The sequence below is a fragment of the Chamaea fasciata genome, unplaced genomic scaffold (genome assembly GCF_029207755.1).
Source record: "Chamaea fasciata isolate MVZ Bird 193981 ecotype frontalis unplaced genomic scaffold, bChaFas1.0.hap1 SCAF_16, whole genome shotgun sequence".
In the NCBI taxonomy this organism is placed as follows: Eukaryota; Metazoa; Chordata; class Aves; order Passeriformes; family Sylviidae; genus Chamaea; species Chamaea fasciata.
Genome location: NW_027094101.1, coordinates 8,223,058 through 8,238,240, shown reverse-complemented (window position 1 = coordinate 8,238,240; position 15,183 = coordinate 8,223,058). Strand labels below are relative to the sequence as shown.

The following is a 15,183-nucleotide window of genomic DNA, read 5'->3' as shown; positions in this document are numbered from 1 at the left end:
GAGGCACCGAGCGCTTCCTCCTCCCTCCCCCCAGGACCGCGTGCGGGAGCTCGGGCCCACCTGCCCCGTGGGGAGGGAAGGAGGGAGGGCTAGAGGGGGACCGGACCCGTCCCCTCCCCGAGGCGGCGGTGGGTAGGTCGGGGAGGGAGGGAAGGAGGGAGGGAAGGGAAGGGGGGTGGATGCGAGCCGCCCCCGGTACCTTGCGCTTCCTGGTCTCGGCCGAGCCGCTCCACACGAAGCACTGGTAAATCGCCCGCAGGTTCTGCTTCCAGTTCTCCACCTTGAAGCCGGTCACATGGCAGCACCCGGCCGCCGGCGGACTCATGTCAGACCCCCCCACATCAATCCGCCCGCACACGGGCCGGGCCGGCGGGCAGCGAGCCGGCCCCTTCCCCCGCCCCGCAGCACCGACACGGGCCGGGGCCCCCCCGCCCTCAGGGGCTCCGGCCCCTCACGCCGCCGCCGCCGGGGAGCCGCTGGCACATAGAGCCGGGGCTCCGCCACGGCCCCCCGGCTCCGAACAAAGCGCGGCGGGCGGGCAGCGCGCACTCCCTCCCGCCCTTCTCCCGCACACACAAAGATGGGGCGCTCTGAGGCGAGGAGAAGGAGGAGGCGGCGGCTGTAGCGGCCGCTGCCGCCCCCGGAGTGGCCGCCGCTCCCTTCTACCTCATAGAGGCCGCTGTGGAAGCGGCGGGCGGAGGGGAAGGGAGGGGATGGGGGCGCTGGCGGCGGCGACCCCGGCCGCGGTGCGAGCGGGCGTGTGTGGGGAAGGGGGCGAGTCCCCGCCCGCCGCCGCTCCGACTTCCCCCACCGGCGCCCGCACGGCTCTTGTCCCTTTAAACCGCCCCCCCGCCTCCTTCGCCGGCTCCTTCCTCCTCCGCCTCGCCCGCGCCCCCCCCGCCCGCCGCGAGCAATGGTCCGAGCCGCTCACTCAACCCAGCCCGCCCGGCCCGGAGTGGGATAGACCAACGGGGAAGGTGCGGGAGGAGCGCCTCCTCTGCCCCGCCGCCCGCGAGGGAGGGAGCGGCGGGGGAAAGGAGCGCGACGACTGGTCCACTTACCTGTCAATCTACACATCTCTAGTGTCTCATTGGTTCCTTTCCCTTCTCTCCCCCTCCACCCTTACTACCTAGCATTTCCCCACCGGAAAGAGGCGGGACATCCCGGGCGACTGACAGGTTATCTGACCAACTGAGACAAGAGGTGCGGTCTATGTGGTGGGAGCGGCGGTGTGATTGGCTAGGATGGACATCAGTCACGTTGCAAGCGGAGAGCGGATTGGCGGTGGCCGTGAGGGGGCGGTCCCTCCCAGAGCAGCCTGTGCTGCTGTCACATCCGCTGGTCCCGCTCTCGCTGTTCCCTCAGTGGTTTCCTGAGGGAAGACGGATCTCCTAAGGGGAGAGGGATCGCCGGGCTCCCGGGAGAAGCTCCGCGCCACGCTCCCACGGGCTCCCAGGACCATATATGGTCCCTCCATACCGCCAGCCTGCATCCTGGTGTTTCCATAGGGAAGAAACAAAAGCAGTGTATAACCAGAACGGGTGTTAAATTCAGCTTTTTCCTATACAAGGAAATGGGAAGATAGTGAAAAACGTTGGAACCTGTACATAGTTTTCGGCTTGTATGCCACATACACTATAGGGTTGGAGGCATACATGTACATATGGAGGCATACAGACACATAATGGAGCGAGGCAGGAGGGAAAGGATGGGAATTGTGCCGGGGTTTCTGAAGAGAGAGACCGGAGGCTTTGAACACTGCAACAAGGAAACAAGTGGTGAAGTGCCACCACATTATTTCACCAATCCCATTTTTCAGTGCGTGCTAATCACATTCCTCGGGAGCAGTAACCTTGAAATCTTCACCCTTGCAGATTTTCATATAGTGTCCAGTTTCCTGACCTGCTGCTGCTGCAACTGGCAAGAAATAAATACAAAAATTTGTGACAATCACCTGAGGACTTTCCATTTCCCCCAGAGGTGCTGCTGTTTTAAAAAGAAACCAAGGTAGGAAACTTAGATGATTGGTATATAGCTAGAAGGTTTGGTGGGAAAGTAGGGCTAAGAAAAGAGCTGGGTTTGTGCCCTGAGGCTGAGGCAGCAGCGGGACACAATGTCCTTCTGCTCCGGACACTTGTAATTGTTGAATCTCCTGGCTCACACTACTTATTAGCCTCTCCCAGAAATCCTTCTTCCATGCAGTCTGGGGATTACGCTCCAGCGATAAACCTGGAATTTCCCCACAGGTGGAATAAAGAGATGCCAAGAGTCAGGAGAGGGCCTTATTATCCCACTGTGTACACACATTGCACTGAATGTTTCAGAAGATTATGAGTGGAATCTGGAGGGAGGCTGTACCCTCTCTATCACCCTATGTAATTATTAGACCTATTAAGTCATCACAGTGCAGCATACACCTCTTGGGAAGGGAACAGGAATTGGTGCTGCACATCCTTCCTGTGTTAACCCAGCTTCCAGGAGAATTAACCAGTTTTCAAAAGCAGGAGTCAGAGCCAGTCTCCCCTCTGTGAAAACCACCTAGATATCCCTCATAAAAGAGGGAAGTCAAGGATTGCCAGCTCAAGGTGCATAGGGAATGGGATGGGTGATTAGTGTACTAACAGCATCTAATAATTATTCTCTGAGTATTTACAAAGCCCATGATATTGCTACAGTCTAAATACAAGCAGAAAGTTATTCTTATTCTGCACCAAGCTACTGTTACTAATCTGGGGCTTTTCTCCATGGCTACCACATGAAAACAGGAGATAAAGATAAAAGAGAGAATTTCTGCCAATGAAATTCAAGTCCATCTCGCTGAAAAAACAGGATACCAAAGAGACAATACATATGTTCAATGTCCTGCAGACTCTGAAATTTTCACGGAGATTTCTGTGCCACTCTGTCTTGCAGAGTCCCTGTGTTTACTCCCTGTAGGGTGTGGTGCAGAAATAACAAGAAATGTGAGTTTAAACGAAATTGTTTTAAGAAACACCTACCTTTTTTAGTGGTTCTCTCTCAAAGAGAGAATCTTTGGTAAAAAACCCCACGATCTTTCTCCCTGGCCACTTCCAGAATAATTAGCAGAGTTCATCTCTCCTGTCCTGCAGGTTTCTGGCCCTGCTGAGGAGGTGAGGATCATCCTCTGAGCCACAAAGAACCCACATGGAGGACACCCATCCTGGACCACACCTGGTAAGACTCACTGTCACTTCTCAAAGGCAGCAAATTTAAAGATCAACTCTTAGGGGACGTTTCCAAAGTATAGATGTAACCTTTCAAAGTTAAAGTTCCCCCAAGGTTTCCTTGACCTTATTTGCCATAAAAGGGGTTTATTTACACTAGAAATTCAGCTTAGGGTTCTTGTGGTAAATTGGAACCAGAGTAAAAATCCACTTTGGAGCAGTGTAGAAAACAGTGGCTTTTGAGATTTTTGGAGGCCAGCTCCTGATTTGGGGCACTTGAAGTAAAACTCTACATGTGTCATTAAACCCTTTGCTTTCTGTCCTGTGAAAACACCAGAATCTTTCCTAGGAAGTATAAAAACTTCCAACTCTACAAACACTTCTAGATTGTTGCAGCCCACACACTAAAGGTGACACAACAGCACAAAGCAGTGGCCAAAACAAAATAGGAGTGGAAAATAGCAACAACATTTTGTCAGGTAGTAATTGTCAAATCAGGGCCTGTTTGCTGCACACACGCACACACACGAGTTTACAAGTTTGCTGTAGTTTAATTTACTCTTGGGCACAGCTTGGGAATGTTTCTAGAATAAAACCTTTTGGTGCAGCAGATAGCTTGGGAAAGGATTTGCCTCTGGGGGAAGGAAACAGTTTCAATCCCTCCTGTGTCTCTTGGAAGAATTTTTAATTTTAAAGCATTGATGATTATGCTAATTAGTGCTTACCCTCAAATGCCAGTGGAATATAAATGTTGATAGTAGCTAAAATACACTGCAAATGTGCAGCAAAGTCTTCCTCCAGAGAGTCATCTGCATTCCATGATAGCTCAGCTGGGGAGAAGCAGCATTCTTCACATGGAAAAGCAAAGTAACTGCCTCTTCTATCCATGTCATCTCAAGTTGGCACTTCTAGACTCCTCTGGATAGCCATGAATCAACTGGTACCTCATCACTTGGGCATGCTTTGCCATGATACGTGTTAAAATGTCCAGTTTAGTTCTCAGGTAAACAGGAACCTTTCCCTTTGATCGTGTGTGAGCAACATCAAGGATTTGGGTAGGATTCCTCCCATAACCCAGGATTACAAGTGAAGCTGGCCTAAGTTTGGAGCTGCAGGAGGCTGAAGCCCCTGGCTCTACAAGTGGATTTGAAGGGGGATGTTCAGGAGCTTTGCTCCTGCAAGCTCAAGGGCTCTCCATGCTAATAACCAGTACAGAATACATGAAGATTCCTCAGTACCTCTCCTGCATTTTTTCAGGCACTGAAGAATACAAGTTCTTCCACATTCTAAAAGGAAAGAACTTACAGAACAACTCTGTTTACCAAAACACACAGAGAAGAATACTTTAAACCCTAAAAAGAACACTTCTACCTTTTAAAAATTACCCTATTTTTAATCTTCAGGAAATTTTTTTCCCCCCTGAGCTCAAGCCTTTTGTCATCCAAGCATTGTAAACTTCCATCCAAGCAATACTGCCATTGCTTAATCCAAAGGCCTTAAAGCAGATGAGGTTGCAGGTCTGGCTGCAGGGCTTAAAGCTCTGGAGATACCACAGGCAGAATGCATTGTGTGATTCTGCCTGAAGCTAATTGCTTCTGAACCCCTACTGAGTTACCTCAGGCACCTGAAGGTCTGTAGGGAAACACTGGTACCTGTCATTTATCTTGGGGAGGGAGTACTGACCTTGCTCCAAAACCAAATGGGTTGTAAAGCCCCAGCTGTACCAGCTTCTCCAAAAAGCCTTGTTTTCATCCCAATCCAGTGGTAATGGCACCTGGTAGGTGCCAGAGCAGAGATTTCCACATGGCTCAGTCTTAGCACAGGAGTGGTTTTTCTTGAATCCACAACATTCCATGATTAAGGATGGGTTCAGCTGAGCAGATCCTGCCAGAAGGATGATTGTTAGTCCAAGGACTGCACTGATAGGTGGATTTCAGTGGGTCAAGCTGACTTTGAACTTGGTAATCAACTCTTGACATTCTCCCTTGGAATCATGGCCTCCTGTAGAGCAAATTTAAAGGTACTGACACTAAAATTCCTTGTCTTTGAGATCTTTTGCAGACCTCTTCAAAGCAGTACACAAGACTCCAAGCATTCATGGCCCATGGATTGAAAGTAGTCCTAAAAAAACACAATGCCTGTGCTTATTTTTCTGAAGATCACTCGTTAGATTTCCCGTCAGCACTGTCAGAGGGTGAAATCTTGGCCACAGCTGAACTCAACAGGAATTTTGCCACTGACTTGAATGGAGCTAAAATGTCACTCTTGCTATTTGTCAAGCCAATTACATCCAGACAATACTTTAACATCTGGCTTCAAGTGAACACATAGAGCAGTTCGCTCCCTCAGTCTCTGAAGGCAACACAGGACATTGGCTATCTCCATAAAAATGAAACATTTGTTCTTGGCAAGCTGCTTGTAATGAAGAGGGGATCCATCCAGTGACATCCAGGAACCAAGCCCCTGTTCCTTAGCCTATAGTTTTTGGCAATAGCATCAATAGATTTTCTGTCACTTTCTGGGAAGAATATCAAAAGCACCCATCTACTGTTGCAAGTCATTCTGTTGTAAAAACTTTGTTTAGAACGGCAGATCTGGCCTCGTCTGTGGTTTCTCACAGACGGGGGGGGTTTTCACCCAGTTCATCTTCTGTTTTCCAAGGCACTGGAAGGTCTCTTGTTAGGTCAGGGAGCAGCATTTCTATCTAAACCCTTCTCTGAGTATGGTGGTCAAAGGCAAGGCTGAAGGACAACTGATTATAGGAGAACAAATGGTGTGAGCTCATTTCCCTTTCTAAAAACCCACCTGAGACAAAGCAATATTGATCTATTGCAAAATATAAAGGTTAGGTCAGCCTCAAGTAGGGCACACCTTTTCCTGGTAGGAGAAACCAGAACCCTATATATAGAATTATTTGATCAGTGGTGATTAAAAAAAATCTATTTGAATGGGAAGAACCACAGAATAGTTTTGATTGGAAGAGGCATTAAGGATTATCCAGTTCCAGCTCCATGCTGTGGGCAGGGACACTTTCCACTGGACCAAGTTGCTTCAAGCCCAGTCCAACCTGGCCTTGAACACTTCCAGAGATGGGGCATTCATAACTCCTCTGGGCATCCACAACTTCTCTGAGTCATTGGATGATGTCTGGAAGAACAGAGGTGAACAAAGAGAGGGGCTTTTGTGCATCAGCTAGGCAGGGATCTGTTCCCAGCTCTAGTACTGGTGAGTTGCTGTACTGCTCACCTGTACAAACCCAGCTTCCCTTGGTCTCCTTCCATCCCCCGGGATGCAAAACCAAGCTCAGTCACCAGCATCTGATGAGCCTTAATTCCCAGCACTTAAATAATTAGCTTCTCAAATGTACGAAAACAACTCTCATTTTCTGGATTAATGAAGGGAGCTGGGTTCCACTGAGCACAGCTATTATGGGGCTGCTAATGCAGTGTTTGATTCCAGGGCTGCCACTGAGCACAGAGGATCCAGCCCCTGGGAGAGCAGGAGCACAGGGAGAGCAACACTGCAGGGTAAAAGTGGAAGCCAGCAGGGGAAACCCTGGCAGTGCTTTGTGGGTTTTTGCAGAGGGAGGGATGGTTTTATTTCTGTGTCTGCCAAGTCTCATCTGGGTTTATGCTGGTGATGATGATGCCCCATATCCCAGATGAAGGCTGAAGCTCAGGGAGATCCTGAGGGTGGGTAGTTTTCTTTAACCACAGGCCAGGTAAAGGCAGTTTCTGGAGCAGGGTCACAAAAATGTGACACAAACAGAAATCTAAAGCTTAGGGAGTCACACAGTGGCTTCTGCCCAGATTCTGTATCCAGAGCAGTAGAGAATGGCAAGGAGCTGGAAGGCTACAGTCGAACTGGAATGTTCTTGTCCTCTGTGTTCATTTGGCTGAGGAGTTGGTAGGAAACTGGTTGCAAAAAGGCAATCTTGCCTCATTTTGGCAGGTACAGGCATCTAAACTCTTCAAAACAAACTTCGGTTCTTTCTTTAGCACACAGCTGGCAAGTTTGTTTTTCCCAAATGGAAGGAGAGGGGTCTGAAGAAATGTCAGCCTGCAAAGGCTGCCTTGCTGTGCTCTGGGAGGTTTAAACTGAGGTCACATTACATGGACAACTCAACACTGTTGGGGCTGTTCCCTTCTTCTCTCTGTGTCACTGCTTCCCTGCCTTGTACATGGAATAGGGAGGAGAGAATAATTACAAAACCAGGGAATTTGAGATGTAACTGCAGCCACTCAACAAAGTCGTGCAGCTTCTCAGAGAACTGGAGATGAAAAGGCCTGGAGTGTTGATTTGCTCAAATTCTTCAGCCATCAAAGAGCCCTTCAGTACATGTCATTCTCCCCCACCCCTTAGTACATCCAAATTAGTGGTCTTGCAGCCCTGGATGTGGATTTGGGGCTAAATATTTTCTCACACTGAAGTTCTCCTCCCAACAACATGCCCTTGAACACATGACATCTGTCACATCTACAAAGCAAACCAAAAGTTTTGACCTCCCTAAGAAAAGTCTGAAATTACAATGAGAGCCCTGTGTTAATCAAGAACCTTGGTGAAAATGTAGCAGAAGTTGAGAGGTTAACACAGAAATTCGTGGAACTGTGATGGTTTATGCAGCAAAGTTTCTGCTTCATTCAATGCCAGACACCAGAGACACCAGGGACCTGCTCAAGAATCACAGCACCTTCCCAGATCAGGAGCTCTTCCCTGGAGGTGGTCATTCAAAATTAAGCACCTTTGAAAATGCATGGATGCTGCTTCTCATGTCAGGGCTTGTTGGGCCACTGACTTGAGAGGAGTAATTTAGCTGGAGCAATCAGGAAATAATTATTACAGTGGGGAGTTAAAAGACAGTAATTAAACTGTATAAATAAATAACTGAAGAGACCGAAAAGTCCACCCAAAGCCTACTTTCGGAGCACTATTTAATGTAAATGAATCACTTAGTGGACAATACAACAATCATCTGTTCAGCTTCTATTCATTATCAAAAACAATACAGAAGGATTGGCAGGGAATAGCCGTGTGCCAGAGGGAGCCCTTTAGGAAATACCACAGAATCTGGACTGGCTTTTGTCTGTTCTTCTATTGTGTTCTGACAATACTTTGCTAATGAATGTCCAATGTCATTTCAGCTTTCTTTCTCTTTTTTTTTTTTTTCTTTTTTTTTTTTTCCCCCCAAAACCAGATCAGTGGTAATCTTGGCCTTCCAGAGTTGCTTGTTCCTGTTGGGAAGGCTTCCACACATTATGTATCAGTTCAGCCAAGGTCCAGGAGGCTGAGGATGTGTTGTCTCAGGCCCCCTGGGAAATCCCACTGTAGGTGATGAGACAAAATCCTTTGATTTGGGCAAAAATCCATCAAGTTTTAAAGAAATCATCACACATCTTTGAAACAGGCAGTGCTTCAGTGAGTTGTATACTCAGTAAATTTGTCTTTTGTTACTCTATTTGAAAGGACAATAGCCTCATTCTGAAAAACAAGCTGCTTTTCCATAGGGAGTATTTACACTGATAATTCCCAGCATTATCATGGGAGTTATCTGCAGGAAGCTGCAGGCTAAAGGGAATCCCCATCAGGAATCTGGGGAGCTAAACCTACCAGGCAGACACCTATGCTAGAACAAACAGAGGTAAGACAATATCAAGCACTCAAATGCTGTCAGCATGGCTCAGAATTGATGATCCACTGACATTCCTGTCTCTTCGGAGTTGCTGGTTTGGAATAGCTCCAAGTTCACACCTGAGGGTGCAGCAGGTGCACAGAGGGGTTCCCTTTTCTGACCTGGCTCCTTGGCTCACTGCAACTTTCAGCTCCTGCAGCATTGCTGGTTGGAGTCTGTGGAGCCCCGCAGTGCAAAATCACCGTGACAGTCCAAGTTAAGAAAAAAGGGCAACAGTGATACACTTAAGAGAATAAACAGGCTTTTCTGCTGAGAAAATGCATGTGGAATAGCACCCAGATTTGACTTTTCAAGGCTGTCTCTGAGGTGGTTTTATTTTGTATTAAAGAAAATCTGAGGCTCTGCAGCAAATTTCTGCAGCCAGGGATGATTTCTGCCAAACCCAATGACAATGGAGGATGTGGGTTTCTAGTTAACACTATCTAGAATTTGAGATAGAAATGCACACTTCATAAAATCTTGCTCCGAGCTCAGTCTTCCAAATAAAACAGAGATGGCATCAAACCCTCCAGGGCCTTATGTTTGCAAAATCCTCACCAAGTTTGCTGCAAGCTTGGTGAGCAATTTGGAGTTTTACTCACAGCATGAACTCAGAATGCCAGTGAAGGTGGAACCTGAGGGTTGACAGCCCCTCTGGGGGCTATTTCTGATATTACTATTTCCAGTTTCTCCCTGTCCCCCAGCTGGAGATCACTGGGGCTGCAGGATGGGTGGCACATCTCCTCTCTGTGTCACCGCAGTGCTCGGAATAGCAACGGAACCTGAAATAATTGCTGGGCTGGATTCATACCCTGGGCTGTGTGGGGAGGATGCACAGCCCAGCTGCCACCTCAGGGGCAGGACTGACATATCTGACAGCGAGCTGGGGCAGCAACAGCCAAAATCCATCCTGCTGGAACTGCTACAGCTCTTTGGGAGGCACCATTAGTGTTACAGCTACCTCCAGACACACCGTTCCTGGTACCAGGCCAAGCTGCCAGGCAGAGTGCTGAAAATGGGTGGTTATAGCACCCTAAAACTGCAATCCTGAACTGCAATGCCCTTTCCCTAAGAAAATCTGTCACTGGGCTTGGGCAGGGAGGGAAAACTGCTGAGCTTCTGATAAACAGTAGTTCATTTTGCAAGATCATTGTCACCATTTGCACTAATTGACACTTTTTTAATAGTAATCTCTGTTAAAAGTCAGAATTTCTCAAGTATCCTTTTGGTAGGAAAAGAAAAGCTGATTATGTTAATTCTCAGTACATTAAAGGCATCATCCTAATTTTGGGAGAAAGAAAGACCGAAATAATTACCCTCCTTTGTTTAACAAACTTCCCCTAAAATATATATATATATATATATATATATATATATATATATATATATATAAAGAAATATTCAGTAAAGTTCTGTTCCTCCCTGCTCTGGTAAAGAATTCTTTTTGTTAGTCCCTCGAGTGGATGCTTAAGTCAGGTCTCGCTGTAATTACACACCTCGCAGCAGTGCGGGAGACTTAATTAAGAGAGTCACTGTAGGTGTGTTGTCAGACGGATACGACCCAGTGCTGCTGGAGGAGGCATCAGCATCCAGCTGCAGTGGGCATGTTGGGGAAGAAAATTCGAGTTTGCAGAGGATTTTGAGATCCTCCTGGAAAGAAAAAAAAAAAGAAAAGAAAAAAAAAAAAGCAGCGTGGACACACCCAACAGCCTCTGTTCAAAGCCCCTCAACTCCATCATCAGGGAGTCTGTGGTTTTAAAAATCTCTCTGTACTCACCAGGAGACGCTCTGCCACACGGCAAGATTTCAGATTCTCTCCTCCCCTCCTCCCAAAAGTGTGACTCACCAGTTTCAAATGGTGACATTTCATTCCCAAACTATTCCGGGAGCAGCTGGCTCCATAGCACATGGGGATGTGGGGAGCAGGGAGGAGGGAAGGAAGAACCAGCTTGCACAGTGAAAACCACTCAATCTCTCCCCCACACAGGTATGTTGCTTTTAAATTTCAGAACCACGTAATTTGGGACACGCTGGCAAATTCCATCGAAGGAAAAAAATAAAACAAGCACGTTTCAGGGGGGAAACAAAACAAAACAAAACAAAAAAATCTGCACGCGCCTGTGATGCAATTCCCTGTCAGTGAGGAAGGACTGGGAGAGGGGTTCGCTCTCCAGATGGAATGGATGTGAGGAAATGCCCCGTCCCCGCTTCTCACTCTCCGTGCGAGTCCGAACCCCGCAGTTCTGGCGAATTTCTGTGTGATGCAGGGTCAGGGTTTAGTCAGCATCGATATCTTAATAACGATGAACAAATGCATGTGCAGAAGGACGCTGACAGCAGGGAAATGACAGAGAAATCCGTGTCAGCTCCCGGTCCCGAGAGGAGTTTTGTGTCACGCTGCAGTCCGGTATCTCTGTGGGGACATCCTGCATGTGAGGAGCGGGATGCCGCGGGCACCGGCCTCGCCAGCACACACGTGCAGGCACAAAAATCCCGGGATATTCTGAGCTGGGAGGGACCCACAAGGATCACCGAGCCCAACCCAGACGTGAACGGCCCATCCGGGGATCGAACCCGCGGTCTTGGCGTTGGCAGCGGTGGCCGGTGCGGTGCCGGGGACAGGAGCGAGGTCTCGGACTGTCACTGTGAGCGTGGCCGTGGGCTCAGAGCAGCCACCCAGCCCCAGCCTCATTCACTGATGCTCGCCAGCCCGCACGGGGAGGGAGCTGTGCGCGCTGGAACCCGCCGGGATGCCCGCGGGCACTGGCACAGCAGCCTGGCACCGAGGCACCGGGGACAGTCCCCAGGGAGGCGACAGCCTCAGGGCGACGTGGCGGGGGCCCAGCCCCTGGTTCTCGCTGTGTGTACCGGATTGGAGTGCCGGGAACAGGCTGTCACAGCCCAGCCCCGTGCATGTCTGCACAGGAAATGTTTGATTACAGCTTCATTCATCTCCTCTGCTGCCGTTGGAAAAGGGGACGCTGTTCCTGTGGCTTTCTCTGCCGGGCAGCAGCTTTGGGACCTTGCGCTGGCCAGATCCAAGCCTAATTCCTTTTTTTTTTTTTTTTTCTTTTTTTTCTTTTTCTTAGGGGAGCCCCACTGAAATCAGTGCTCATTCAAGAAGACGAGGGTAGCTCGCTGCTCGATCCAGGCATGCAGCAGCAATGACCTTGGCTAGGTAACCATCTCCTGAATACAAAGATAGATATAAAAGCAGCAATCCCCTTTTTGAAAAACACCCAGTCCTCTGCTAAGGTAGGGAAAGGCAGTGGTTTGTTAAATAAATGCGTCTGTCAGGGCTGGATTTCTTTCCCAGCTTCCCTAAATGCCCTTCACCAGCAGAGAGGGGGAGGGGACCTGCTCTTTGAAGCCTTTTCCTTATGGGAATAGAAAACACGGAAAGAATTCAATTCTCTGCCACAGCCCAGCAGCACTGATCCACACTTCAAACCCCAAAGCCCGGGAGCCCGGCGGGCTGGTGGGTGCTTGGAGCCTGCAGTACCACAGATTAGCCTTGTTCGATATCCAGCATCATTAAGTGTCCCCCGTGGTGTTAAAGCACAGAAAAAGGGGCAGGAATGGAGACTGGGGAAGGAAAATTAGGAAATTCTGTGCAGAAAGAACTGCGGTTATCCAAAGCTTTGATCAAAGCACCATCTAGTGAAGAACGGGCTCCTTGCAGCTGGCAGTGCTCTGGGCAGCTGCACCAACATTTGCCTTTCACCACAGATTTGCTGCTAAAAACCCCCAAATACCACTCAAATATGCACAGCCCGTGCTGGACCTGAACGAACAGGAACATGTCCCCAAAACTGCTGCCCCCTCCTTAGGTCTTTCTGAGTGGAAACGCGTTCCACTCCTCTCCTCATCTCCCACCAGTGAACCTCAGCCCCCCTGAAACCCGCAGGGAACGAGGCACCGCAGGAAGAGAAGGATTTCCATGTTGTAGTTTGGGAGCTAAGGAAAAGAAAAGGTAAGTGAGCGGTCCAAGGTCGTGCAGGAAGCCAGAGGCAGATCCGGGAATAGAGATCAGCCACCCTGGACCCAGGGATGCCTGAACAATAGCACAGCCTCTCCCTCTGTTGTCATTTAACTCCTTCCTGACCCACCAAAACCCAGAGAGGGGTGGGCTCTGCACTCCCCTGCAGATGTGCCTTCGGCTTTGCAGCTCTTGGGGGCCCAGCCCTCAGCCCGTACCTGCTTTTCCCCCTCCAAACCAAGAAGTAAAGGCAGTAGGGAAGGACCGGGTTGGATTTCCCGAGAGCAGTGAAGCTGCAGGTAGGAAATACTTCTGTACATACTCAGTTGGCCTGAGCTGTCCCCTCATCAATTAAAACAACCACAATTAGCATCTTTTAATGGAAATGGTACCTCAGCTTTGCCATTTCTGTGTGTGACAAAACATCACTCTCTCCCCTGGAAGCATTCAGCTCCATTAAAATGATTGTGGAGTGTGGGGATCTTTAGCTGCAGGAGGAGAGGATATTGTTGCCTCTCCCTCTTCCCCAGCTTTTGGGTTATCCGCAAGGATTGGGGATTTGCAGCACGATCACACATCAGAAATGCAGTTTCACTAAGTCTACACTGTTCTCACACTGAGCTTGGAAATGCTGCAGTGCAGGCTCTGGAGGAGACAGTAATTACAAACAAACCTTATAGAAAAGAGCTGGGAAAGAAAAATAATACTCAGGTGGTGGAAAAAAACTGAACTGCAGTGAACTGAACCTGCAGCAAAATTCTCCCAGAGACAAGAGCTGGGAGAAATAGTGACCAAGTATCCAGAAAGAGTTCTCTGAAAGGTGTTTGATGTCCTTGAGTCAGAGCCCAGCTCCAAACCAGAACTGTAACTGAGGCAAAAGTTAAAACCATCTTCTTGGGTCACTGTCTTGAAGGGACACAGCCAAATCTGCAAACAGCTGCAGGAGAAAAGAATTGGAAAAGCCCGGAGAAGCCCCTATTTTTCTGTTTTCCATCCTAGGTCTGTTTTTTCCCCCTAGCACCCTAGAATGTTTTCATTGACTCCTATAAACCCAATTATGGGAGCAGGGAGGGGAGGACGAGTGTCTGCACCCTTGTATAAGAGGCTGAGACAAGAAAATCTTTAATCTTGCCACAGCCTTTTGAACATTTACATCTTCCAGCCACAGGCGCTGTGAAACTGGGAGCTCTCAGTTCAAACTAGTTCTAGGATGTTTTCCCTGGGGAAGGGTTTGGTTACCCTGTGGGGATTTCTGCCCAGACTTTTGCTCTTAGGGTAAGCAACAAAAGCTGCTCTTACAGAAAGAAGCTACATCTTATACTAATTGAAAAAAAAAAAAAAAGGTGACAAATAAGACCCCACAGCAACTAGGGCACAAAATTGCTGCCTTAGAGGTTAGGGTTAAAAGGCTGCAGATCTGCACTCAGTGATTGCAGTAAAGCAGATGTCACCAAATACAAGTGCAAACTCAAATCCTCGAGTTTGGAGATTTTTTTTCTTTTCTCCCCCTCAAGCAAGAGTTCATGCACTGCAAGAGGGCAGTGAGAGAACAGCAGGATGTTTGTCAAGGAAGTGTTAACATGCTAAAAGGATTCCAGCCCTCTGCAGTTGTGGCCTGACAAAATGGGAAAGGAAAGAGGAGAGATTTGAGTGCTAATAAAAACAACAGGCATAGTTTTAGATTATGCCAACATTTACCAGTTGGGGCTTGCACAGTCTGCAAACCAGTCCTAGATTTGGGGTAGAGTCTTCACTAATGGTTCTGAGAGCAAAGACATGTTGACATAGGTAAATCATCTAATCCCCATCCAGTGTGTGATTTGTCAATGAGCAGGTTTAAATCAGAGGTGAATTTGTTGCTAATTACATTAGATTAACTTAAGAAAACGGAATTTCAGTCAAAGCAACAAAGTCAAGCTTTACTTCCCTGATTTTCCCCTCTCCAATTGCAGCTGCAGTCTGACTCTTTGCTGTGTGACTTGCTGGGCACTTGGTTTCAATCCATTCTGCCAGTCTGGGGACAGACCAGTCCTGTTAAAATAAACACCTGGGAAATACCAGGTAAATGACCAAAGCAGCTTGGGCAGAGCTCTCAGGTAACTGCTGTCCTGTGCATTAAGCTGCAGCTCTTGCTGCCCCTCTTGGGTGGGAAAGAAGGACAGAAATGGCTTTTTCCAGCTCAGATTTTCAGAAGACTGAACCAACTACAGCTCCCAGTAAGGCTGCTATGACATAAACCTTCTTCTGGGTTTTATTTTTCAAGTTCATTTGTGTAAAAAAATTTATTGATTCTTCCATTTCATTACATCTTGTCCCTGAAGTCAAAAAAGTGCATTATCATCCTTCCTTTC

At 48.3% G+C, this 15,183-nt stretch overlaps 1 protein-coding gene and 1 long non-coding RNA gene across 3 annotated transcripts in view; one reads left to right on the top strand and one right to left on the bottom strand.

Moving 5' to 3' along the window:
- The window catches only part of USP22 (ubiquitin specific peptidase 22), a 92,772-nt gene extending 91,884 nt beyond the window's left edge, over positions 1-888 (bottom strand). Inside the window, exon 1 of one of the 2 annotated variants that reach the window (XM_066197736.1) lies at positions 200-888. In XM_066197736.1, coding sequence (XP_066053833.1) covers positions 200-325 — 126 coding nt within the window. In that variant the 5' untranslated portion in view covers positions 326-888. The remainder of the gene's footprint in view (positions 1-199) is intronic. The other variant, XM_066197735.1, reaches the window with a different exon arrangement.
- Positions 889-1,386: 498 nt separating this feature from the next.
- Positions 1,387-6,229, top strand: LOC136297921 (uncharacterized). The gene is made up of 3 exons (XR_010723245.1): positions 1,387-2,007; positions 3,111-3,195; positions 5,236-6,229. It is a non-coding gene; the product is annotated as an uncharacterized lncRNA (long non-coding RNA).
- The last annotated feature ends 8,954 nt before the right edge of the window (positions 6,230-15,183 follow it).